Source organism: Artemia sp. Qi Xiang Cuo, chromosome 15 (genome assembly GCF_049724085.1).
Source record: "Artemia sp. Qi Xiang Cuo chromosome 15, ASM4972408v1, whole genome shotgun sequence".
In the NCBI taxonomy this organism is placed as follows: domain Eukaryota; kingdom Metazoa; phylum Arthropoda; class Branchiopoda; order Anostraca; family Artemiidae; genus Artemia; species Artemia sp. Qi Xiang Cuo.
The window spans coordinates 63,181,144-63,205,621 of NC_142808.1; the positions used below are offsets into that span (position 1 = coordinate 63,181,144).

General features: G+C 39.0%; 1 protein-coding gene across 1 annotated transcript in view; it reads left to right on the forward strand.

Annotated features, from left to right (window-relative positions):
• The window catches only part of bys (Bystin), a 74,370-nt gene that overhangs the window by 31,341 nt on the left and 18,551 nt on the right, over positions 1-24,478 (forward strand). Inside the window, exons 4-5 of the mRNA XM_089101718.1 lie at positions 10,845-10,980; positions 20,908-21,134. Coding sequence (XP_088957844.1) covers positions 10,845-10,980; positions 20,908-21,134 — 363 coding nt within the window. The remainder of the gene's footprint in view (positions 1-10,844; positions 10,981-20,907; positions 21,135-24,478) is intronic.

The following is a 24,478-nucleotide window of genomic DNA, read 5'->3' on the forward strand; positions in this document are numbered from 1 at the left end:
TTTCAATTCCCAATCGAATGAGCCTGTTTTGACGTTTCTACGACAACCTCTTCTATAAAAACCTTACATGCCCCAAGGGCATAACTTAAAACCTTTGCCCTGAGGGTTTTGAAGGAGTTTCCTCCTCAGAAACATATTTTCTATCTGGAAATCAACTACGCTGAACAAAAGTGCATTTTGATTTAATCTTAAGGCAACATTTAGTTTTTAAACATAATGGGCAAATGGGAAGGAGGGAGTGGAAGGGGGATTAGTTGCACTCCAATCACTTTCGACTATTAAAAAGGGCATCAGCCCTTTCTATTTTCAATCGAATGAGCCCCTTTCGAAGTTCCCACGACAACTCCTTCGATACGAAGTGTCCTGGTCTGAAAAACAACAACAACAAAAAATATTACTAATCACTTTCGACTATTAAAAAGGGCAATAGCCCTTTGAATTTGAAATTTCTGAAGTTTCTACAACAAATGCACTTTTCTGAAGTTTCTACGACAAAGTCTTCTATAAAAACTTTATATGCCCCCAGGGCATAACTTAAAACCCTTGCCCTGAGAGCTGTGGAGTATCCTCCTCAAAACATATTTTCAATCCTTAAATCAACTACGCTGAACAAAATGGCTATCTCAAAATTTTTATTGGATGTGTTTGGGGGAATGATGGGCGTGGGCGGGCTAGTTGCCCCCCAATCACTTTCGACTATTAAAAAGGGCACTAGCCCTTTGAATTTCCAATCGAATGAGCTTTTTTTGAAGTCTCTACGACAACGCCTTCTATAAAAACACTAAATGCTCCATGGGTATAACTTAAAAACCTTGCCCTGAGGGTTGTGGGGGAGTGTCCTCCTCAAAAACATATTTTCTTTCTGCAAATCAACTACGTTGAACAAAATGGCTATCTCAAAATTTTGCTTGGATGTGTTTGGGGGACTGATGGGGGGGCTAGTTGCCCTCCAATCACTTTTGACGATTAAAAAGGGCACTAGCCCTTTGAATTTTTAATCGAATTGGGCTTTTTTGAAGTTTCTACGACAACGCCTTCTATAAAAACTTATATGCCCCCAGGGTATAACTTAAAAGCCTTGCCCTGAGGGTTGTGGGGGAGTGTCCTTCTCAAAAACATATTTTCTATCTGGAAATCAACTAGCCTACGCTAAACAAAATGGCTATCTCAAAATTTTGATTGGATGTTTTTGGGTGAATGATGGATGTGGGGGGGGGGGGGCTAGTTGCCCTCCAATCACTTTTAACTATTGAAAAGGGCACTAGCCCTTTGAATTTCCAATCAAATGAGCCCCTGAAGTTTCTACGACAACGCTTTCAATCAAATGAGCCTGTTTTGAAGTTTCTATGACAACGCTTTCTATAAAAACCTTATATGCCCCCAGGGCATAACTTAAAACCTTTGCCCTGAGGGCTTTGGGAGAGTGTCCGTCTCAAAAACATATTTTCTATCTGGAAATTAACTACGCTAAACAAAATGGCTATCTCAAAATTTTGATTGGATGTGTTTGGGGGAATGATGGGCATGGGGGTGGCTAGTTGCCCTCCAATCACTTTCGACTTTTATTAAGGCACTAGCCCTTTGAATTTCCAATCGAATTAGCCTGTTTTGAAGTTTCTAGGACAACGCCTTCTATAAAAAACATTTTATGCCCCCAGGGCATAACTTAAAACCCTTGTCCTGAGGGTTGTAGGGGAGTGTCCTCCTTAAAAATATATTTTCTATCTGGAAATCAACTGCACTGAACAAAATGGCTATCTTACAATTTTGTTTGGATGTTTTTGGTGGAATGATGGGCGTGGGGGGGGGCTAGTTGCCCTCCAATCACTTTCGGCTATTAAAAAGGGCACTAGCCCTTTGAATTTCCAATCGAATGAGCCTGTTTTGAAGTTTCTACGACAACACATTATATAAAAGCCCCCAGGGTATAACTTAAAACCCCTGCCCTGAGGGTTGTGGGGAGTGTCCTCCTCAAAAACCTATTTTATATCTGGAAATCAACTCCGTTGAACAAAAAGGCTATTTCACAATTTTGATTGCATGTTTTTGGGGGAAAGATGGGCCGGGGGGGCTAGTTGCCCTCCAATCCTTTTCGACTATTAAAAAGGGCACTAGCGCTTTGATGGCTATCTCAAAATTTCGATTGGATGTGTTTGGGGGAATTATTAGCTTGAGGGGGGGGGCTAGTTCCCCTCCAATCACTTTTGACTATTAAAAATTGCTTTTAGAACTCACGATTTCCAATCGAATGAGCCCTTTTTGAGTTTCTACGACAACACTTCCTATAAACACCTTATATGCCCCCAGGGCATAAATTACAACCCTTACCCTAATTGCTGTGAGGGTGGTTGTCATCCTCTAAGACCTAATTTCCAGAACTTTCAACTACGTTAAACAAAATGGCTATCCCAAAATTTTGATTGGATGTGTTTGGTAAAAAGGTGGGCGTGAGAGCGGCGTTAGTCTCTCCAACCACTTTCAACTATTAAAAAAGGCACTAGCCTTTTTAATGTCCAATAAAAAGAGCCCTTTTGAAGTCTGTATGACAACACTTTTAATAACTACCTTATATGCCCCCAGGGGATATCTTACTATCCTTGCCCTGAGGGCTGGGGGGCTGTCATCATCAAAGACCTAATTTCCAGAACTTTCTACTACATTGAACAAAATGGCCTTCTGAAAATTTTGATTGGATGTGTTTGGGGGAAAGAGGGGGGTTAGTTACCCTACAGTCACTTTCAACTATTAACAAGGGCACTAGCCCACTCAATTTCCAATTGAATGAGCCCCTTTTGAAGTTTTTACGACAACTCTATCATTAAAAACCTTGAATGCCCCCAGGGCATAACTTACAACCTTTGCCCTGGGGACTCTGGGGGTTTGTCGTCCTTAAATACATAATTTCCAGAACTTTCAACAACGTTTAACAAAATATCTATCTGTAAGCTTTTATTGAATGTGTTTGGGGAAATGGTGGGCATAAAATGGGGGTCAATCACACTCCACCCACTTTTACAAATTAAAAAGCGCAATTTCAGTTTACAGTCAAATTAACCCTTTTTGAAATTTCTACAACAACTTGGTGAGAAAGCCTTATATGCTCCCAGGGCATACACTACCATCCTTGCAATGAGGGCTCTGATGGGGTTATCATCCTAAAAGACCTAATTTCCAGAACTATCGAATACGTTGACCAAATTGATATCTCAAAATTTTGATTGGATGTGTTTGAGGAAATGGTGGGCGTGAAAGGGGGGTTAATTGCCCCCCTAATAGTCACTATCGACTATTAAAAGGGCACTAGCCATTTCAATTTACAATTGACTGAGCTCTTTATGATGTTTTTACAACATCACTTTCTATAAGAACCTTACATGCTCCCAGAGAATAACTTACAACCACTGCCCTGAGGGTTCTAGGGGGGATGGGTTGTCAACATTAAAGACCTAATCTTCAAAACTTTCAACTACGTTTAATAGAACGGCTGTCTAAAAATGTCGATTGGATTTGTTTGGGGAAACGGTGGGCGTGAGAGGGGGGTTAATTACCCTCCAATCACTTTCGACTATTAAAAAGGGTACTATCCCTTTGAATTTCCAATCGTATGAGCCCTTTTTCAAGTTTCTACGACAACGCATTGTATAAAACCTTATATGCCCCCAGGGCATAACTTACAACCGTTGCCCTGAAGACTGTGGAGGGAGTGTCCTGCTCAAAGGTATAATTTCCCGAACTTTAAACTGCGTGGAACAAAATGGCTATAAAAACAATTTGATTGGATATGTTTGGGGAAATGGTGGGCGTGGAAGGGTTGTTAGTTGCCCTCCAATCACTTTCGACTATAAAAGGCACTAGCCATTTCAATTTCCAATCGAATGAGCCCTTTTTGAAGTTTCTACGACGACGCGTTCTATAAAAACCTTATATGCCCCCAGGGCATAACTTACAACCCTTGCCCTGAGGGCTTTGGGGGAGTATCCTGCTCAAAAACATAATTTTTATCTGGAAATCCACAACACTGAAAAAAATGGCTATCTAAAAATTTTGATTGGATGTGTTTGGGGAAAAGGTGGGCGAGAGAGGGGGGCTAGTTGCCCTCAAATCACTTTCGACTATTAAAAAGGACACTAGACCTTTGAAGTTCCAATCGAATGAGCCCTTTTTCAAGTTTCTACGACAAAGATTACAATAAGAACTTATATGCCCCCAGGGCATAACTTATAACCCTTGCCCTGAAGACTGTGGGGGGAGTGTCCTGCTCAAAGGTATAATATCCTGAACTTTAACTGCGTGGAAAAAATACCTATCTCAAAATTTTGTTTGAGGAAATGGTGAGCGTGAAGAGGTTTAACTTGCCCTTCAGTTACTTTCGACTATTAAAATGGGCACAAGCCATTTCAATTTCTAATCGAATGAGCCGTTTTTGAAGTTTGTACAACAACTTTTTCCATAAAAACCGTATATGCCCTCAGGGCATAACTTACAACCCTTTTCCTGAGGGCTTTGAGGGGGTTGTCATCCTCAAAGACCTAATTTCAAGAACTTAAAACTACGTTGAATAAAATGGCTATCTCAAAATTTTGATTGGATGTGTTTGGGGAAAAGGTGGGCGTGAGAGGGGGGTTAGTTGCCCTCAAATCACTTTCAAATATTAAAAAGGGCACTAGCATTTGAATTTCTAATCGAACCAGCCCTTTTTCAAGTTTCTACGACAAAGATTTCAATAAAAATATTATATGCACCCAGGGAATAACTTATAACCCTTGCCCTGAAGATTGTGGGGGGAGTGTCCTGCTCAAAGGTATAATTTCCTGAACTTTAAACTACTTTGAACAAAATGGCTATCAGAAAATTTTAATTGGATAAATGGTGGGCGTGGACGGGGTGTTAGGTGCCTTCCAATCTCTTTCGACTGTTAAAAAGGGCACTAGCCATTTCAAATTCCAATCGAATGAGCCCTTTTTGAAGTTTTTACGACGACGCGTTCTATAAAAACCTTATATGCCCCCAGGGCATAACTTACAACCCTTGCCCTGAGGACTGTGGGGGAGTTTCCTCCTCAAAAACATAATTTCTATATGAAAATCCACAACACTGAACAAAATGGCTATCTAAAAATTTTTATTGGATGTGTTTGGGGAAAAGGTGGGCGAGAGAGGGAGGCTAGTTGCCCTCAAATCACTTTCGACTATTAAAAAGGCACTAGACCTTTAAATTTCCAATCGAATGAGCCCTTTTTCAAGTTTCTACAACAATGATTTCAATAAAACTAATATGCCCCCAGGGCATAGTTTATAACCCTTACCCTGAAGACTGTGGGGGGGGGGGAGTGTCCTGCTCAAAGGTATAATTTCCTGAACTTTAACTGCGTGGAACAAAATGCCTATCTCAAAATTTTGATTGGATGTGTTTGGAGAAATGGTGGGCGTGGAAGGGGTTTAAGTTGTCTTATAATTATTTTCGACAATTGAAAAGGGCACTAGCCATTTCAATTTCTGATCCAATGAGCCCTTTTTGAAGTTTTACGACAACGCGTTCTATAAAAACTTTATATGCCCCCAGGGCATAACTTACAACCATTTACCTGTGGGATGTGCGGGGGCTGTCATCCTCAAATACCTAATTTACAGAACTTAAAACTACGTTGAATAAAATGGCTATCTCAAAATTTTGATTGGATGTGTTTGGGGAAAAGGTGGACGTCAGAGAGGGGTTAGTTGCCCTCAAATCACTTTCAAATATTAAAAAGGGCACTAGACCTTGGAATTTCCAATCAAACCAGCCCTTTTTCAAGTTTCTACGACAAAGATTTCAATAAAAATATTATATGCACCCAGGGAATAACTTATAACCCTTGCCCTGAAGACTGTGGGGGGAGTGTCCTCCTCAAAACATAATTTCTATTTAGAAATCAATTACGCTGAACAAAATGGCTATCTCAAATTTTGATTGGATGTGTTTCGGAAAATGGTGGGCGTGGAAGGGGTTTTAGTTGCCTTCCAGTCACTTTCGACTATTAAAAAGGGCACAATCCACTGCAATTTCCAGTTGAATGAGCCCTTATCGAAGTTTTTACGACAACTTCTTTGATACAAAGTGCCCTGCTCTAAAGGAAAATAAAAATAAATAATACATTGTGCCAACATCGTTCTTATATGCCCTCAGGGCATAACTTACAACCCTTGCCCCTAGGGTTGTGGGGGAGTGTCCTCCTCAAAAACATATTTTCTATCTGGATATCAACTACGCTGAACAAAATGGCTATCTCGAAATTTTGATTGGATGTGTTCAGGGGAATGATGGGTGTGGGGGGGGGGGTTAGTTGCCCTCTAATCACTTTTGACAATTAAAAGGGCACTAGCCCTTTGAATTTCCAATTAAATGAGCCTTTTTTGAAGTTTCTACGACAACGCCTTCTATAAAACCTTATATGCCCCCAGGGCATAACTTAAAGTCCCTGACCCGAGGGTTTTGGGGGGATTTCCTCCTCAAAGACATATTTTCTATCTGGAAATCAACTATGCTGAACAAAGTGGCTATCTTAAAATTTTGATTGGATGTGGTTGGGGGACTGACGGGCGTGAGGGGGGGGGCTAGTTGCCCGCCAATCACTTTTGAATATTCAAAAGGGCACTAGCCACTCCAATTTCCAATCGAATGATCGCTTTTCTGAAGTTTCTACGACAACTCCTTCGATACGAAGTGCCCGGGTATGGAGGAAAAAAAACATTGTGCCCACATCGTTTTTACTTAGGCAGCGCTATTGCGCTGCCTATGATGTAAACATATAAAACTTACTGCTTCATTGGCGCTTTAAAACGAATTATATTTCAAATATTTTCTTTTGTACTTAATATTGAAAATAAACATTAAAATTACAGCAAAATTTTTAATTGATGAGATTTCAGCAATTAATATCATTATACCTCAAATATCCAGTTTAATTTATTAGTTCTTTCTATAATTGTTCAAGGCGAATATAGTTTCACTACAAACAAGGGTTTGGATACTGCCCCCTTCCTTAACTGTAAAAACCAAAAGCCAACTGCGTCATAGGCGCTTCACTGAAAACGAATTATTTTATAAATATTTTCTTTTCCAGTTCTTACAGCATTGACAAAAATAAAATTACAGTGGAATAAAATCTTGAACTGATGGATCTTTCAACAATTAATATCATTATTTATGAAATATTCAATTTGATTTGGTTAATGCTTTCCATGACTGTTCAAGAAACATATAGTTTTCAGGAAAGCGCAATGAAATTTGATCGACATTTCATCTTAGAAACTTCGATTTGATAATCATCTTTGGAATAATATAATTTTTTTCAAAATGAATATACTTACTTACTTACTTAAAGCTCTTGCTCGGCAGCGTCGCCAGCGTAGAGGGAACCAGTCGTCAGCGCCGTCAGTCTTCTCCAGAGTGGTCGGTTCAGGGTGAGGGTTGTCACTTCAGCCGGGTTGATGTTTCTGGAGGCGAGCCGATCACGGATGACGTCCGCCCATCTGGTGCTCGGTCTTCCCCTAGGACGCCTCCAGCCGTTTGCAGCTGGGTCAAAATCGAAGATGAGTCGGGCGGGTGTTTTGGCCGGCAGACGGAGCGGATGACCATACCAACGCAGCAAGCAAGACTCAAGCTGCTCAGACAGGGGTGGGAGTTGGAAGGACCTGAGGATTTCCGAATTTCGTACCCCGTCGGGCCATTGGGAGCGTTCGATTTTTTGGAGGTGTTTCGTCTGGATGGCATCTACCTTCAGTGTCTGTGTCTGAGTCAGCGACCAAGTCTCGGCAGAATAGAGCATAACGCTGGCAACCGAAGCAGAATATATTCGTGCTTTGGTGAGACGGCTGATCTGGGGTTTATGGAACTGTTTTTAGAAGGCGACCAAAGACAGAGTTTGCTTTTGCCGCTCTTGCTGATATTTTGGCATCTAGGTTTCCGTTTGAGCAGACAATTGAACCAAGGTACGTAAACTGCTTGACTACCTCTACAGTCTGGCCACAAATTTCCACAGATGACAGGGGGTTGGACGGCGTTTTCTCAACGGGCATTATCTTGGTCTTCGACCAATTTATTTTTAGACCAAATTTCTCAGCGGCAGAGGCCAGTGTTTCCAGTGTAGTTTTGAGGTCACTAATGTTTTTGCATATTAGCGCCACGTCATCGGCAAAGTCGACGTCTGAAAGAACTCTTCCAGCAAAGCCTATGCCAAACGGCTGCACCTGCTGTGTTTTATTCAGGATGTGGTCTATTACACAGTTAAAGAGCTCAGGTGCAGTGGCACATCCTTACCGGACACCATTTTTAATTTTGAAATATCCGGAAGGCCGTCCATTTAAGATCACCACACTTTCGGTGTTTTTAGACAGCTCTTTGAGGAGATGAATGATTTTCGTGGGTACACCAGCAAACTGGAGGATTAGCCATATAGACTGCATATTGGCGGCGTCGAAAGCAGATCGAAAATTGACAAAGGTAATGTACGCCTTCCTCTTATATTCATGAGTTTTCTCTATTAGCTGTCTAATCGTATGGATTTGCTCGGTGGTGGACCTGCCTGGCATGAAGCCAGCTTTCTGGGGGCAACGGAGGGCTTGGAGGTAGCTTGTTGCCCGTTTGAGAAGCAGCATAGCGAAGAGCTTTCCAGGAACTGAGAGTAAAGTTATGCCACGATAATTGATACATTCTGCTTTGCTCCCTTTCCTCTTGTAGATTGGCACAAGTAGGCCCTTCTTCCAGTCTGAGGGGATTTTTTCAGAGTGCCACACAAGGTTAAACAGCATTTGTAGCCAGAGGATCATGGCTGGGACCCCATTTTTAAGTAATTCCGATGTTAGGCCACATATTCCTGGCGCTTTGTTATTCTTTATCTTGCGGGTGGCAGCTTTTATCTCCTCCGCTGTAAATTCAGGACCATCAGGAGCAGGTATGGTATTAGCCGCAGCAGCTGCTAGCTCATGGTCCGTCTGGTCTGGTGGATCTGAGTTGAGCAGATTCTCAAAGTGGTCCTCCCACTGGCGGAGGCATTTTGATTGGTCGTAGATATTCTCACCGCTAGCGCTTCGAAGGTATGGCGTAGTTTGAGTGTGCTGACCTGACAGCTCACGAAGAATCTTGTAGGTGGCTCTGCTGTCCTTTTTCTTGGTGGCCTCTTGCAGTTCGGATGCCTTGCTGTCAATAAAAGCCTTGCGGTCTTTATGCAACATGGAATTGCGCTCTTTGTTTAGCAGTCTGTATGTAGCCATGTCCCCGCCAAGACGTGCTTCTCGCCTGAGCTCTATGATGGCAAGGGAGTGATTACTGATCCAGTCCTTTTTCTTCCGTTGCCTCATTCTAACAACGTCAGTTGCTGCCGCAAGAGTATTCTCTTTGAAGGACTTCCATGCAACTTCACTATTATCACATTGGCCGAGGACCTCAAATCTGTTGGATAACTCCACATGGTACCGCTCAGCCAGAGCGGGGTCCTGTTGGATGCGACTGGCATCAATTTTCCGAGAAGACTGGCTGTTCTTCATAGCTTTGAGACGGAGCTTAATTTTGGCTGCTACCAGCCGGTGGTCGGTGTTCCCGAGCTCGGCGCCATGGTAGGTGCGGCAATTCTGGACAGACAACAGCCATCGTCGACGTACGATGATGTAGTCGAGCATCTTCTTTGTTGATCCATCATTGCTATACCAGGTGTACTTGGCTATATTTGGTCTTTGGAACCATGTGTTCGCAATCGTTAGATTGTGGGCCAGACCACAATTCAGCAGCCTCTCTCCATTATCGTTTAGGCTATCCACTGTAACAGGTCCAACAGCGAGATCCCACAGGCCTGATTTGTTTGAAACACTTGCATTCATGTCTCCTAGGAGGAGGAGGTAGTCATGGAGAGATACAGAAGATAGTTCAGAACTAAGCAGGTTATTGAAATCGTCTTTGTCTTTTTCATCACCGTCTTTTGTGGGGGCACAGCACGTAATTAAAGTTATTTTTCCGTGCTTCCCATCCAGTCTTGCGGTCAGGAGTCTAGGTGATACTGGTTTGAATGACAGGAGGGCCCTACGTGCAGCACTGTTCAGTACTAGGGCAACGCCTCCTCTTCTTTGGCTACCGCCAGACCACAGCAATGTGCGTCCTTCACCTATGTCCTCTTCACCATATCCAGGGAGGTGTGTTTCGGTGATTCCAGCTATTGTGACTTTATATGGTTTTAGTTCTTTTGCTATAAGAAGCTTCGAACCGGGGTGGGTCAGCGTCAGGACGTTCCAGGTGGCCACATTGGTGCCACCTTGGTCAACGATGTTCAGAGGGGATTGTCCTTGGGTGGTCCGAGGTCGATATGGGGTTTGAGATGATGTATCCGAGGCTGAATTTCTGGTTCCATAAAATGAATATAGGATAGAAAATTATTGAAGCTGCTCTTTCAGCAGAATATCTGTTAAACAAAATAATGTTTATTCTCATGCTTGATAAAAAAAGACACGTAAACATTATTATTCCTACAACACTTTTTATAAGTCATGTTAGTTCAAGAAAAGTAAATCAAATTGGTAAAACTTTAACAAATTTTCTTGCAACTAAAGTGCTTTATAATTTTTTTTCAGTTTTTGCTGGTTTATTTTAATTTTGTAGTTAGTGCTCTTGTTTTAGGATTCCTGGCCACGCGGAATTTTTTTTAAAACTATTTGGTTCATTTAACTGTCGCGCTTTCCGTAACGTCACCTACCATAATCTGCCTTAAAAATTGAACCATGGGTGTGCTCTCTCTCTTTCTCCCTGTCTCTCCCTCTCTCGCTTCGCTTATAATAGGGAAGTGGTTTTTATTTAATGATATATCATTTTATTTAAAGGATATCGATGAACGAGTAGTCAAAATGTACGAGCAGGTGAAAATCGTGCTTCAGAGGTACAGAAGTGGAAAACTGCCAAAAGCATTTAAAATTCTGCCAAATTTACGAAATTGGGAACAAATACTCTACATTACAGGTAGGCTGTTTTCAACTAGGTCTCTAAATCATAGGTTTTAATTTTTTTTTTCAAATGAAAAATAAAGCTGTCTTTGCTTTATTAGAAGTTGCTAATCTACATCAATGTAACTACACGTGCCTCTACTAATGCTCCAAAAACTATTTTCGCTTCCTCCTTTAGTACTTGAAGGAAATTTCAGTAACGGATTTTTTCAGGAAGGAAATTTCAGGAACTACACGTACCTCTACTAATGCTCCAAAAACTATTTTCGCTTCTTCCTTTAGTACTTGAAGGAAATTTCAGTAACGGATAAATACAGTAATTCCTTTATAGAGTATATTATTCGCTATTTGAATCAGTTAATTTATTGATTGACATTTCCTTACACCTAAATGCATTTAGTTTGAAGCACCACTTGCTACTTTGGAAGTTTTTTTTGTGTTTTATAGTCTTTTGCGGTCTTTTTTCTGTGTTTTGGGTTTTTTTTTTGCTCCATGCTTTTCTTTTAGCTGTTCAGGGTCTTCTGTCATCTTACGTAATTTTAAACATGTCATAGATACTAAAACCAATTCCTCGTTCCTTTTTGACGTTCACGTACTCACACATGTTAAACTAACACGTTTCTTCGTTCCGTATAATTTTGTTTTGCTTTCAAACCGCGAATTTTGTTGTGCAATATTTTCTTTTGCAATTTAATGTGATTTTCGCCGTTTCTTGTTTCATGCCTTTTTCTTTAGCTGTTCAGAGTCATTTGTCATCTTTTGTAATTTTGCATGCGTCGTAGATTCTAAAAACGACACAACCAACCGTGGTGGCAAAATGATGTAAATTTTGCTCTTTCAATACATATAAATGTGACATAACTCACATAATATTTTTCTGATATGAATTCAATTCTTCTTTCTTGTTTATCCTTTACAGATACCAAGATAACTTCATTCCATAAATTTAGGAAATTTATGTGTGGAACCATTCTGCTTTTCATGTGTATCTGTGCAGACGCTAAAATAGCATATTTCTGATTTTAGGGTTAAAAATTAACAATTTCAATTGGATTTAGTAATACTGACTTAAATTCAATTTTTCCTTCCTTTTTAATTTGCAAAGAAAGACGCACGCTAAACTAACATGTTCCTTCATTGCATTGTAATTTTGCATTGTCACCTAACAGCAGATTTCTTTGCGCAACGTTTTTCTCTGTAATTCAATATGATTTTTGCTGTTTCTTGTTCATGCCTTTTTCTTTTGCTGTTCATTTGTCATTTTGGATATGTAATAGATATTAAAAATGATACCACCACTCCTGGGGCGACGATGTAATTTGTGTTCTTGAAATGTATATAAACATGTTTAGTAAGTGCTCGCTAGATAGTTTCTTTACTGTTTAGAAACAAATTTCTAGTTCGCCCTGTTAAAGTTACTACTACTACTAACAACAACTTACCGCAGCACAAAGCCACCTGAAGCCAACATAGCTACGCACGCTCCTTGTCCATTCCAATCAGAACAGCTACTTATTATCCGTGGGCTACTCGATTGAAACTGGACAGGTTTAAAAGAAGCCATTTGTCAAATATCTAGGTATCACACTTGACGGATCTTTGTTGCTTCGAAATAATGTTGAAAATATGTCAATGATATTTTCCCGGAACATGGAAATACGGTACTTGTATAATTAACCCCTACCAAGTTCAAGTTCAATATGGGTTTTAATTCAAAAAAAATATAAATATACACTTAACTCAGTTCCTTGTGCATTGATGCACGTTTGGGCCCGTAATAATTGTACACTCTAAATACAGCGTGGCCTCCTGTCCTCTCCAATTTCCACCCCGAACCGCCATCAAATAAGAATAAATGTAACACAACTTCTCCTCCGCTCACACTCCTTGAAGTATCAAACTAAAATATAATAAATAATAATAATATCAAAAAATTCTAAAAATAATAATAATGAAATAAATCTAGTAAATAAATTTTTAATCTTTTAGATATTTTTTTCACATTCTTTTTAAAGGAGCCGAGAGACCTATATGACTTCAGCTCTTGCGGAAGTGCATTCCACCCTCTAGCACACGCAATTCTAGGAGAACATTCCGACCTAGCTGTCGTTGTTGGGGGTATATAAATGTCTGAGGAAGATCGTATATTTAAACTATGGATTTGTGATGTTAGTGTGAATAAGCCTTTAAATGGTGATGGGAGTGTTCCTGAAAAATATTTAAAACAAAAAACGGTGCAAGATAGTCTGTAAAGTGATGCCATCGATAGTCTGTTCGGTGCTGGGCCTAAAATTTGAAGTGCTTTGTCCTGAAGTGAGTTTAGTCTCTGTAAATGTGTCTTGAAATTAGATTGCCAAACTGTAGAACAATGTTGAATGTGAGGCTTAATAACTGCATTGTAAATCAGGATTAGTATTTTTTTTTAGGGAAATGGTGACTGACTTTTCTCAAGATTCCAAGGTTCCTTGAAAGCTTCGTCTCGACACTTGCTATTTGGTGTCTGAACGAGAGGTTTTCGTCGATAAAAATCCCTAGGTAACGAACGTGTCCTTTTTCTGGTCTCTTGATAAGTCCACGAGAGGTTTCAATACTAGTCACATCAGGAGCCAGCGAATCTATACGTGAAAAAAATAAAACACTCGATTTGTCAATGTTGATGACTAGACGATTTGCGTCCATCCACAAATATGTTTCTTCAAGAATGTCTTGTAGCTTCGTTTTGAGAGACTGGATGTTCCATTCTGAGCTTGCCATAAGTGAATCATCCGCAAATGCCGATAGTTCGTCCTCGGCTTCTACTATAGACCCCGGCGTCGTTTGTGGGTGACATAGTTTGCAGCAATAAGGGCTACGACTTGCAGGGGTCAGTACTTGCTGAAGATCATTTACGTGAACAAGAAACAATACCGGTCCCAATTTAGAGCCCTGTGGCACCCCGCAGTTAACTACAACATCATTTGTATGGTCATTTCCTGTGTACATTCGACGATTTTCCAGGTAAGACTTAAACCAATCTAGAACTTGGCCACGAACTCCAATATGATCCAGCTTTCCTAGTAATATTTCGTGGCGCATGCTATCAAACGCTTTCTTAATATCTAGAAGCACTGCTGCAGGTAAAGCACCCGAATCTAGGATTCGGTTTACGAATAAACTTAGTGAAGTAAGGGCGTCTTCGGTTGAATGGCCAGCCCTAAACCCGAATTGGCGGCTGTTAAAAAAGCCTTTGGCCTCTAAATATTGGTAAAGCTGGTTTTTCATTAGCGTTTCAAAGACTTTCGAGAAAACTGATAAGATTGAGATTGGTCTATAATTTTCTGTGTCTGTATGACTTCCACCTTTGTGAAGAGGTATTATCTTTGCCTTTTTTAACATTTCAGGAAAGACCCCTTTATCTAATGAAAGATTTACAAGGTAAGTTAGCGGCTCAGCAATGGTCGTCACAATTGCTTTCATTGCCTTTGTGTGGACCAGGTCGAAACCTGAAGCAGAAGAGCCCTTCAAATTTTTTACGAGTAATTCGAGGTCACCTGGTGTTACAGGACTCACTGCCATTGATTTCATACACTTCGGGCCAATGTATTCCTTGTATGATTTAGATGGCGTCTCGACGGAATTTGCTGTAGTATGGCCGATTTTTGCAAAAAATGTATTTAGCAATGCAGAAACCTGTGTAGGTTTGGTAATTTCTATATCATTCACGACCAATTTCGCTGGTAATGTGGAAGGTGTACGGGCTGCCCATAGAACTGATTTGATAATTTGCCAAACTTTTCGACCATCCTTTCCGCTTTCCGTCAGCTTTTGCTGCAGGCAGCCACGCTTTGCTCTTTGTAACACAGTCCGAAGGACTTTCCTGTATTGCTCATACTTCTCTAGCCGTGCTAAGCTCAGAAAGCGTCTATACTCTCCCCAAAGTTTGTTTTTCTTATTCACACAGGCCAGAAGACCATCCGTCGTCCAGGGGCTAATTGGCTAGTCTTGTTGTCGTTTATTAGTTCTCGGGTTTGTCACGCAACACCTACTGTATACATCCAAGAACTTCGAATGAAATGACCCAAATGCTTCGTTTACATCTTGAATCTCCATTACGTTATCCCAGTTTAATCGCTCTATTTCCTATTTTAAATTCTTCAAGTTTTCCTCTGTTAAACATATAATCGGTAACATAGGGTTGATTCGTGACCTTATCTTAGCTGGTTCTGAAAGGGCGAGTGTTGCATGAATGGGGAAGTGGTCTGGTGTGTCGCTGACGAGGACTGCCTCCGACTCTGGGAGCAAGGAGCTGAATATGTTGTCGATAAGTGAATGCGTACTCTCAGTAATCCGTGTCTGAATCGTAACAGCAGGATATAGGCCTGAGCCTGCCATATTATTTAGAAAATCTGCTGCTTCGGCCGTTAGCGGAATACTGAGGTTAATACTAAAAGCTCCCATGAGAATAAACTCATTTTTTTGACACTGTGCTAGCTCCAGAACTTGAGCCATATGTTCCATTAACTGAGACGTTGACCCTGACGGAAAATGATAAATTTCACCCACAATAACTTTTTTTATTTGGGGACAGCCATACTTCTAGGAACAACGGCTCGAAAATTCTTTCTATATTTCGTGTAAGGTCTTGCCTAGTTCGAACCGTGTGTGTGTCGCGGATATAAATTGCTATACCACCCCTTTTCATCTGTTTTCTGTGGAGAAAATGACTAGTGTAACCTGGAATATCCAAAAGACTTTCGGTTTGTTGTGTAATAAATGTTTCACATAGACCTATACAATCTGGTCTAAGCTCCCGACATGTCGACTCTAGATCAGAAAATGAGGAATACAGTCCTTGGCAATTCAAATGAAATACCGAAAGCCGAGAATTGGAAGACCTCCCAGTAATTAAATTAGAAATTACATATTTACTTCTAGGAAAATTTTTATCATCAAACAAATGGAAATCATTTTCTTGACCAATTTCTTGATCAAAAATAAGCTTGAGATTTAAATAAGACTCTTCTAAATTCTTTAATCTATCTATATCAAAATCTTTGATACCTCTCGGGGATGAAGCTGAAGGAAGAGTCATCACTTACCTACTGCAATTATCGGTCCGCCGTGAAAATTCCAGAAGAGCGAGGAGTCAAAAACAATGAACATACCCGATTGAACTTCTTTATGGAACACTGAAAGGAAACAAAAATAAACTAGATACCTTGAATTTTGAGAACATGAAAAAAGAGAAGAAAATTGATCAAAGATGAAACAAAAAAAGAGGAAAACAAAATTTTCGCTTACATCCTTCTCTGCCATACAATTTAAAACATAATTACTGTGCGGCTTCAACAATAATTCAAAAAACTTCTCACGATATCACATACATAAAAATTAAATATCGGAGAAAAAAAAATGACAAAACTACTGGTCGGAAACAACCTCCTCTGGGTCATTTTTGGCAAACAGTTTTAGCGGATCAAAACAGTCATCATCGTATTTAACCCACTGCTCTGAGCTTTTTGACTTTTTTGTCTCCAGCCAGAGTTTTACGTTACGCTGGACCACACGAGTCTCACTGACCTTCTCTGCTCCCTTTGCATTTTTTAGCTTGTATCCGAGAGCCAATAATTCCTTTCTTCGCTTTCTTAATTCAGTAGGTAAGTCAGTTGACACGCTGTAGCCCGTTTTCTTTAGTTTACCACATTCTTTAAGAATCAATGAGCGATCATAATTCTTGAGCTGCACGAAAATAGGCTCAACTGTATTTTTCCTACCGCTCCGCAGACTAGGGCCAACACCATCATCAGACGCATTGAATTTTTTGACCCTATGCGCAACACTGATACCTATTTGATCAGGATCTGCAATCCCGAGTTTTTTTCCGAAGAAATTTTTTACTGTATCACGAAGATTTTCAGATTCATTTGGCGTATCGATCCCGTGAAGGAGAATATTGTTTCTCCGTGTATGTAAATCTACTCGAAGTGCAGACCATTTCATCAGTTCCAATTTTAACAGCTTATTTTCTGTCTTCAACACCTTATTTTCTTGTTGTAGCATCGAAATCGTAGCAGTTAAATCATTCATTCGCCGGTCAAAATGCTCTTTTGTTAGTAATGTAGCCATCTCTTATTTTTTCAACAATAGTGCCGCACAATTCCGAAAATCCTTAAAAAATCATGAAAGGAAACTTATTCGCAAGGGCCCGTAATTTGTAATATCCAGATATTACTTAGGGCCCACTTTCAGCAATCGCAATCAGTCAAAACTTATTATCCAAATTGTTTATCCAAGCAGCGTCCTTTGGGCAAGTGACGTAGCTAATCCAAATTCATTTCGCACCCGGAGACCTTCACTGTGTGAATGCTAACAGGTAACTGTGAATGCTAACAGGTAACTGTGAATGCTAACAGGTAACTGTCTCAAGTGGACCACCGAAAAGCAGAGAGATACTGGACCACCGAATGCAGAGAGATGCTGGACCACCAAATGCAGAGAGATACTGGACCACCAAATGCAGAGAGATACTGGGCCATCAAATGCAGAGAGATACTGGGCCACCAAATGCAGAAAGATACAGGACCACTGAGTATTTTCTATTTTACATAGCCACTTGTTATAGTAAAATTTACTATATTACTAAATTTAGAACTATAAAGGTACCAGCCCTATTTTAAATGCCTTTATATTCTGAAACTAACAAAAATTATACCGCTACTCTAAATACATAGAACTACTAACGCACCATCTATTTTTTTTTTTATTATTGCTTTCTTACATTACGAAATTAGAAAGTTTTATTTATCGAGAAATAAAATTAGGGTGTAAAAGTAATAACAGAACGATTGGAATAGAAAGATTTGAAGAATTTAGATACTAAGGAAACAGTGTCTAATCACGAGTTTTAATTTGTTTTTTAAGGTTGTTTGAAAAGCGTGGAAGAGTATTTTCAGGTTTTTTTTGTAACTATAAGATATAAAGTGTGTTGTTAAAAATATATTGTTTTATTGCCTAATTATAGTTTATACAAAAATATATGTATTTCTATTCTATAGTTTACATTTTATACTCAACTTGCGACCCAGGTCGCCCAAACTTGCGACCTGGAGTAGAACTATGGGCTCCGTATTGCAGAGCAGAGCATCAATCCACTATAAATATGATGATATAAAGTGTATTTAAAGCCAAAAACGGCATTTTACACAAAAAAGCAGAAACCACATAAACGTACATCAGCGACCAGTTTCTTCCGAATTCCCATCACACAGAGAACGTATAAATGGTTAACATTAAGGAAATATCATTTAATCAATAAAGTAAAATTTTCTTTTAATAGAAACATTCTCAGTATACCTCGCTATTCTACAAATAGATTGTGGGAGACACTTTTAAGACATCTTGAATTATCAATTCATTTTTCCAAATATACCCTCCTTGTTTAGGAAGCCTCTGGTACCGGCTCAAGCAATTCACCAACTCATTTCTCTGATCTTTGCAAAGCGGGCAAGTATAACTGTCTTCTTTACAACTTCTTTCTTTTGCAGACATTTAACATCTGCTCTATTTGAAAGGCAATTAGCCCTGTGCTGTATCCAATAAGTGAACTATCTAGCCGGTAAATTCTGCTTAAGTTAGAACTCTTACCCGTAAAGTACCTTAACATCCATATACAATTTTAACGTTTCCGTGTTCCTTATCACTCCATTTCTGGATCATTTAATTTTCTAGCATGACCTTAGTCCCATTTCCCAAATTTAAATGTAGCCTGTATTGATTTTTCTCTACCTTCTTTTCAAACAAACGGAAACCGCATTCGATATAAAATATCTTTTATTTTAAATTGTCATGATCTTTTTCCCCTACGAAAGTAATGCTTCATAATCTGCCTTAAGCAACCTGTCACTCGGTATCTGAACCACTCTCAGCCCAAACAAGTAAGCGGCTATATACCTAGGTCACGAATCAAAATTGGGAATGAGCCGTTCTTTACAACTTTTTCATGTCCCTAAATCTCTGCTCTGTAATGAAGAATTGGCATTATTTTCGATACCAAAAACCGTTTATGCAGCGACAAATTTTTTATTGCCATTCAATTATTCCGGAAAATTGTAAATATTGCTGCTTTTCCCGTATTTAATTTTCCTTCCAGAAAGTTTTCTCCTGGAACATTGGGAGCCAGAATTGTCCCCCGGATAATTTGCCTCCTCCCCTCCCCCCCCCCCATTGAAAATTTTCCCATGTGCAAAATTGAGCTGCTACTCGAAATGTTGATTGGATGTCCCAAGAGGGAACGAAAGAAGCAGATATAAAAAAAGGTTCTTGGACAGGAACTGGTAGGTTTCCTATCACATTCAACTTTTAAAAGAGACTAGAACTCTAAATTCCTGATTGAATGAGGTTCCTCCGAAGTTTCGACGACCACGAAGAGAAGGTTAGGGATGAGAAGGGGGCAGCTCCCTTTCTAATAGGGAAAAAAATTTTGAATGTTGAATTAGAGTTAGGATATTTTGGCATTAAAATGCACCCTTTAATGCATCTGCCTCCTCCCCAACTACAAAACGATAAAAGAACCCAACTATAGAGGTTTCAAGCTCTCGTGTAAAGATTATAAGGAATAAATTATGTTTGTTTTGGGATTTTATGTTACTCTTTACTTTCATAATCACAACGTAGACAGAAATATTCCCAGAAATTAAGAGGGATTATATATTAATTCCCCACTCCTTAGAAGTAATTATGTATTTATCTTAAGGTTCAATGAAAGTTAGGATGTTTTGGCATTAATATGCACACTTTGAAGCATCTGCCCCGCTCTATAACCACAAAAAGATCAAAGAATCCATTTGGGAATAAAATCTATGGGATAGATTCTGCTCCTTTTGAGGTTTAATTTTACTCTTTGTTTTCAAAATAATGGTGTAGACCAGTAATATTCCTGGAAATCAAGACGGATTAAATATTTATTCCTTCCACCTTCCTTAGAACCAGTTGTGTATTTGTCTGAACACTCAATGAGAGTTTTGATATTTTGGAATTAAGATGCACACTTTGAAGTATCTGCCCCGCTCTCTAAGTACAAAACGATCAGAGAACCCTATTGTGAAGAGTTCAAGCTCTCATCTACAAAAATTTTGAATTTTATATTTTCACCAAAAAGAGTTTTTTGCTGTTTATCTTTTTTTTTTCTTTTTTTTTCAGGGATGGTCGTGTGGAACCAAGAACCTAGAGGATTGGGAGAGGACTCAATCGAACAAAAATTTAAAAGTTTCATTGCCCTTTAAAGTGACCAATCCGATTGGAGGGCAACTAGCCCCCTCCCTCGCCCCTTTCTTCTCCAAAGACATACGGTTACAATTTTTAGATAGCCATATGGTTCAGCATAATTGAAAAATCGGGTCCAAAAAATATGCCTCTGTGTATGACATGACCCTCTATAGCCCCTAGGGAAAGGGCTGTAGGTTTTGCAATTTGTCAATTGTTTACACATAGTATTTGTTTTTTGGGGAAAGATGCGGACATTTCTCACGGGGGAGTTTTCTGCGCAGGAGAGGAGGGATTTTCACAAGGAGAATTTTATTGAAGAAAAATTCTATGGGAGAAACTACCCTGGATTCATATACAAAATTCTTTTTATTTCCTTTTCTTCGGATGCACAATTTTGCAAATGGAGAGAACATTATGGGAGAATTGTCCGAGGGAGGTTTTCGAAGGGAATTTTTCACCAGGGGGAATATTCCGGGAAAGGGACACCTAGAACCTTATACCAAATTGAAGCCTAATCTATACTGAATTTACCTTGATTTGTCAGGTTTAGTGTTCGGTAATGAAATTTTTGTTGTTGTTCGTGAAGATGCACTGGGTGGGCCCAAAAAGCCTCGTTTGTAAAGAGTTTTAGAGCGTAATCCTTGATCTATTTATTAAGTCTGTTGTTTCTGCTTATTGTTGTCGTTTATCCATTTTCCAGATCCAAGCTCGTGGAGTGCTGCCGCAATGTATGAAGCAACGAAAATATTCTCCTCTAACCTGAAGGAAAAGATGGCGCAGCGTTTCTACAATTTAGTTCTTCTTCCACGTGTCAGGGATGATATTTCTGAATACAAAAAACTCAACCAACATCTGTATAAGGCTTTAAAGAAGGCTTTATTTAAACCAGGGGCGTTTTTCAAAGGAATCTTAATTCCGTTGTGCGAGGTAAATGGTATTTTGTATAAATAGGTACTTGAAGCGGCTTAACAAACTATATTCTCAGTTTTTCAATTGGAGGCTTTGAGAGTTCAAGGGGTAAGATAGTTTGAAAGTTAATGTTAAGAAGAGTAAGCCGCTTATACTGGGAATAAATGAGGGTGAACTGGTGATGCTGAGTAGTATTATTAATAAAGAGGCTGAATGTAGTGAAGGTATTAAAAGTAGATTAGTCAAGGTTTGGGGTGTTTTTTTTTCACAGTTGAAAATTTTTTAAAAAAATAGGAAGATAATTCTGCGAACCAAGACTAGAATATTGAAAGTTACAGTCATGACTCTTTACTGAATATCGTTATGACAGTTACAGTGATGGTTCTGAAACGTGTGTACTTCGACAGACAGGGGAGGACTTGTTACTTTTTTTTAAAAGGAATTGCGTACGGATTATATTGGGTACCCATTAGATTGACCGTATTTCAACAGTAAGCTGTTTGGAAAATATGGTTCTATCCTCCTACCCATGGCTATAATGGCAGAAAGACTGAAATGGCTTGGACACATCTGGATTGAGGATGACAGATTGCCAAAGATCGCCCGTCTTGGTACTTCATCTAAGGCTTAACGAAGGACAGGTTGTCCCCGAATGGGAGGGGGGAGATCATAAGGAATGATTTCAAAAAAAAAGAACTCGTTTAGAGGGTCTAAAGGGGAATCTTTGAATGGATTGGGACGGAGGAGGGGCGTGAGGATCTGGTTCGGACTACGACGGCTTGGTCTAGCAGTGAGTTATTAGTAGTAATAGTTAATTGAACCTTTATGAGGTAGTGCATATAGAGCTTAGTGTAATTTATTTTTGTTTTTTATGTTTTTTAGCCTTATTTTATCGAAGAGTTTTTGAGTGAGTTAAATTTTTTAACTCTTTTTTCATTGTATTTTTTTTGTTCCTTGGTTTTTGGTTGCTTTGTTTTTGCATTTGCATCATATTTGTTTGAAAATGCCTATTATTCATATAGGCTAAATATTCGCTTTTTTGTATTTTAAGTAGTGTCCTCCGAAAATTCCCCATTAGCTTCTTATGTTTCGTATTTACGACTTTTGATTAGAGGTAGTTGTTCCTGTGAAAATAAGGAGATATTAGTGTACTATCCACACTAAAATTCGGTTTCTATGGTTTTAAAGATTGAGATGGGAGGGATGGCATGTAAACCTCCACTTGAAGGCTAATCGACCAATCAAATTTGGTTAGATTGCTAAGAATGTATCCTCCCTGGCTTTTTGGCCTCATTTTGGTGAAAATTAATTTTTCTGCCATAAATGACAGGAGACTAAGCAATTTTCTTTCTTAGTTAAAAAGGTCTATAGATATTTTCTTTTCTGATCAAATGAATCCTCCTCAAATATTCTACGGCCATTAATTTAATAATAACACCCCTGATAAAAAAAAGGAAAGAAAAAGCAATATATCACTATTGCTCAAGGCCGTACCCAGGATTTTTTCTTCGGAGGGGGTTTTACTAAAAAAAGGGGGGGGGGTTACAAAAATAAAATTCAAAAAACGCATACAAAATTCGTTTATATCCATTTTTGTTACGTTTTTACGAGTCAGCTAAACATTTCGGTGGAGGGGGGGTTTAAACAACCTGACCCGCCATCCCATCCCACCCTGGATACAGCCTTGCTGGATATGGGACTGGGAACCTAAAGTTTTCAATTTTCAAAGAAAATGATGTCAATCGTGCATTTTTGATTTCGATTTGGCAACATGTTGGAGGAGTTTCAGGCTCATTCAACATTGCCAAGCATTTGTTTTCAAAATTACAACCTATAGTTCTGACGAATCTGAACAATAGTTTTAAATTGCTTAATCAAGCTTAGAAAAAAGTTTTTTAAACTTTCGTTTACATAAGATCCGTAGTTCACTCTTTTCTAGGTTGCAGCTATCCGTGCAGCCATAATACCAGATAGGTACGCTAAAGTAATACTGCTATATTCATTAATAATATTGCAGTGCTTAAGGTAGCAAGTGTCGTTATTAGATGGATTAGCGTTAAATTGGGAGTCATATAGATTTGTTTATCCTGTCTGAGCATATTAATTATCTTTATGGAATTTGCGGATTTAACTCTTCAATGAGGGAAAATTAGATGGGAAGGTAAAACTCTCCTGCGTTAAGAATATATGTATTAGTGTTATATTCTTAAAAGAATATTTTAAGTATTTAGTATAAAATAAGCATATTAATAATTTTAGTTAATATAGGGGTTTTGGGATGAATTGAGTAAGTGTAAATAAACCAGGGTTAGAAGATGAAGTTAAGAAATTAGTAAATAGTAGGTATTTTATTAAATAGTATTAAATGGTAATAAGGAATGAATATTAAGTTGATAATATGGAAAATAATAATAAAAATCAAATCAAAAATAAATAATAACAGAAAAAATATTAAAAGTGACCAAGTCAACTGATAAGAATTCGCAGTCTAATTAATGTTCTAGATAAAATCTACCAAAATAAAATTAATTTGATGTTCAAAGTGTTACGACTGATGCTAGGTAACGAGATAATTAAACTGTGTAATATTATTAGTGAAGGCGTAAAAAGTGGAACAGTGATAGTGTTGAGTGTTTTGTATAGTTCAAAAAGTTGGGAAGGGTAGAAGATATTTTTCAAACTTAACGATGCCACTATGATGATAGAAGTTAAGCATGGCTCCGAAATGTTTCAACAAAGAAAGGAAGATGCGCATGTTTCCCAGGCCAATTGTCGACAGACTGCAGGTGGACAAATTCATATACTCTGGTAGCAAGGCCGTATCCAGGGGAGGGGGGGGGGGGTTACCCGGTTTGAAGCCCCTCCCCCCCCCAAAAAAAAATTTTTTTACCGAGTCGAAAATAAGTCGAAAATTAGTAAAACAAGGTAAAAATCAGTAAAATTAGTCGAAAACTGAGTAAAAAAAATAGTAAAAAACCCCCGAAAAAGTCAAAAATTAGTACCCCCCCCCCCCCGAAAAAAAATCCTGGATCCGCCCTTGTCTGGTAGTATTATTAATGAAGATGATGCATGCGGTGAAGATGTAAAATGTAGAATAATCAACGCCCAGGCTTTTTTTTCCAGTTGAAAAAATTGTGGAAGAACAAGAAGTTTAGTCAGCTAAACTTAGATTGAAATATTCGAAGCCATTATAACGAGAATGGTAAACTATTGCTATAGAATTGGTAAATTATGGCTAAAGTAGTGGGAAAATAGTAATAAGGTAATGGTAAGTAGAGGAAGCACTAATGTGTTAGTTTTTGTTTTGTTCTTTGGAATTGTTATTTGTGGGGCTGTTAGGAAAAGCAACTGGGAAACTGGGA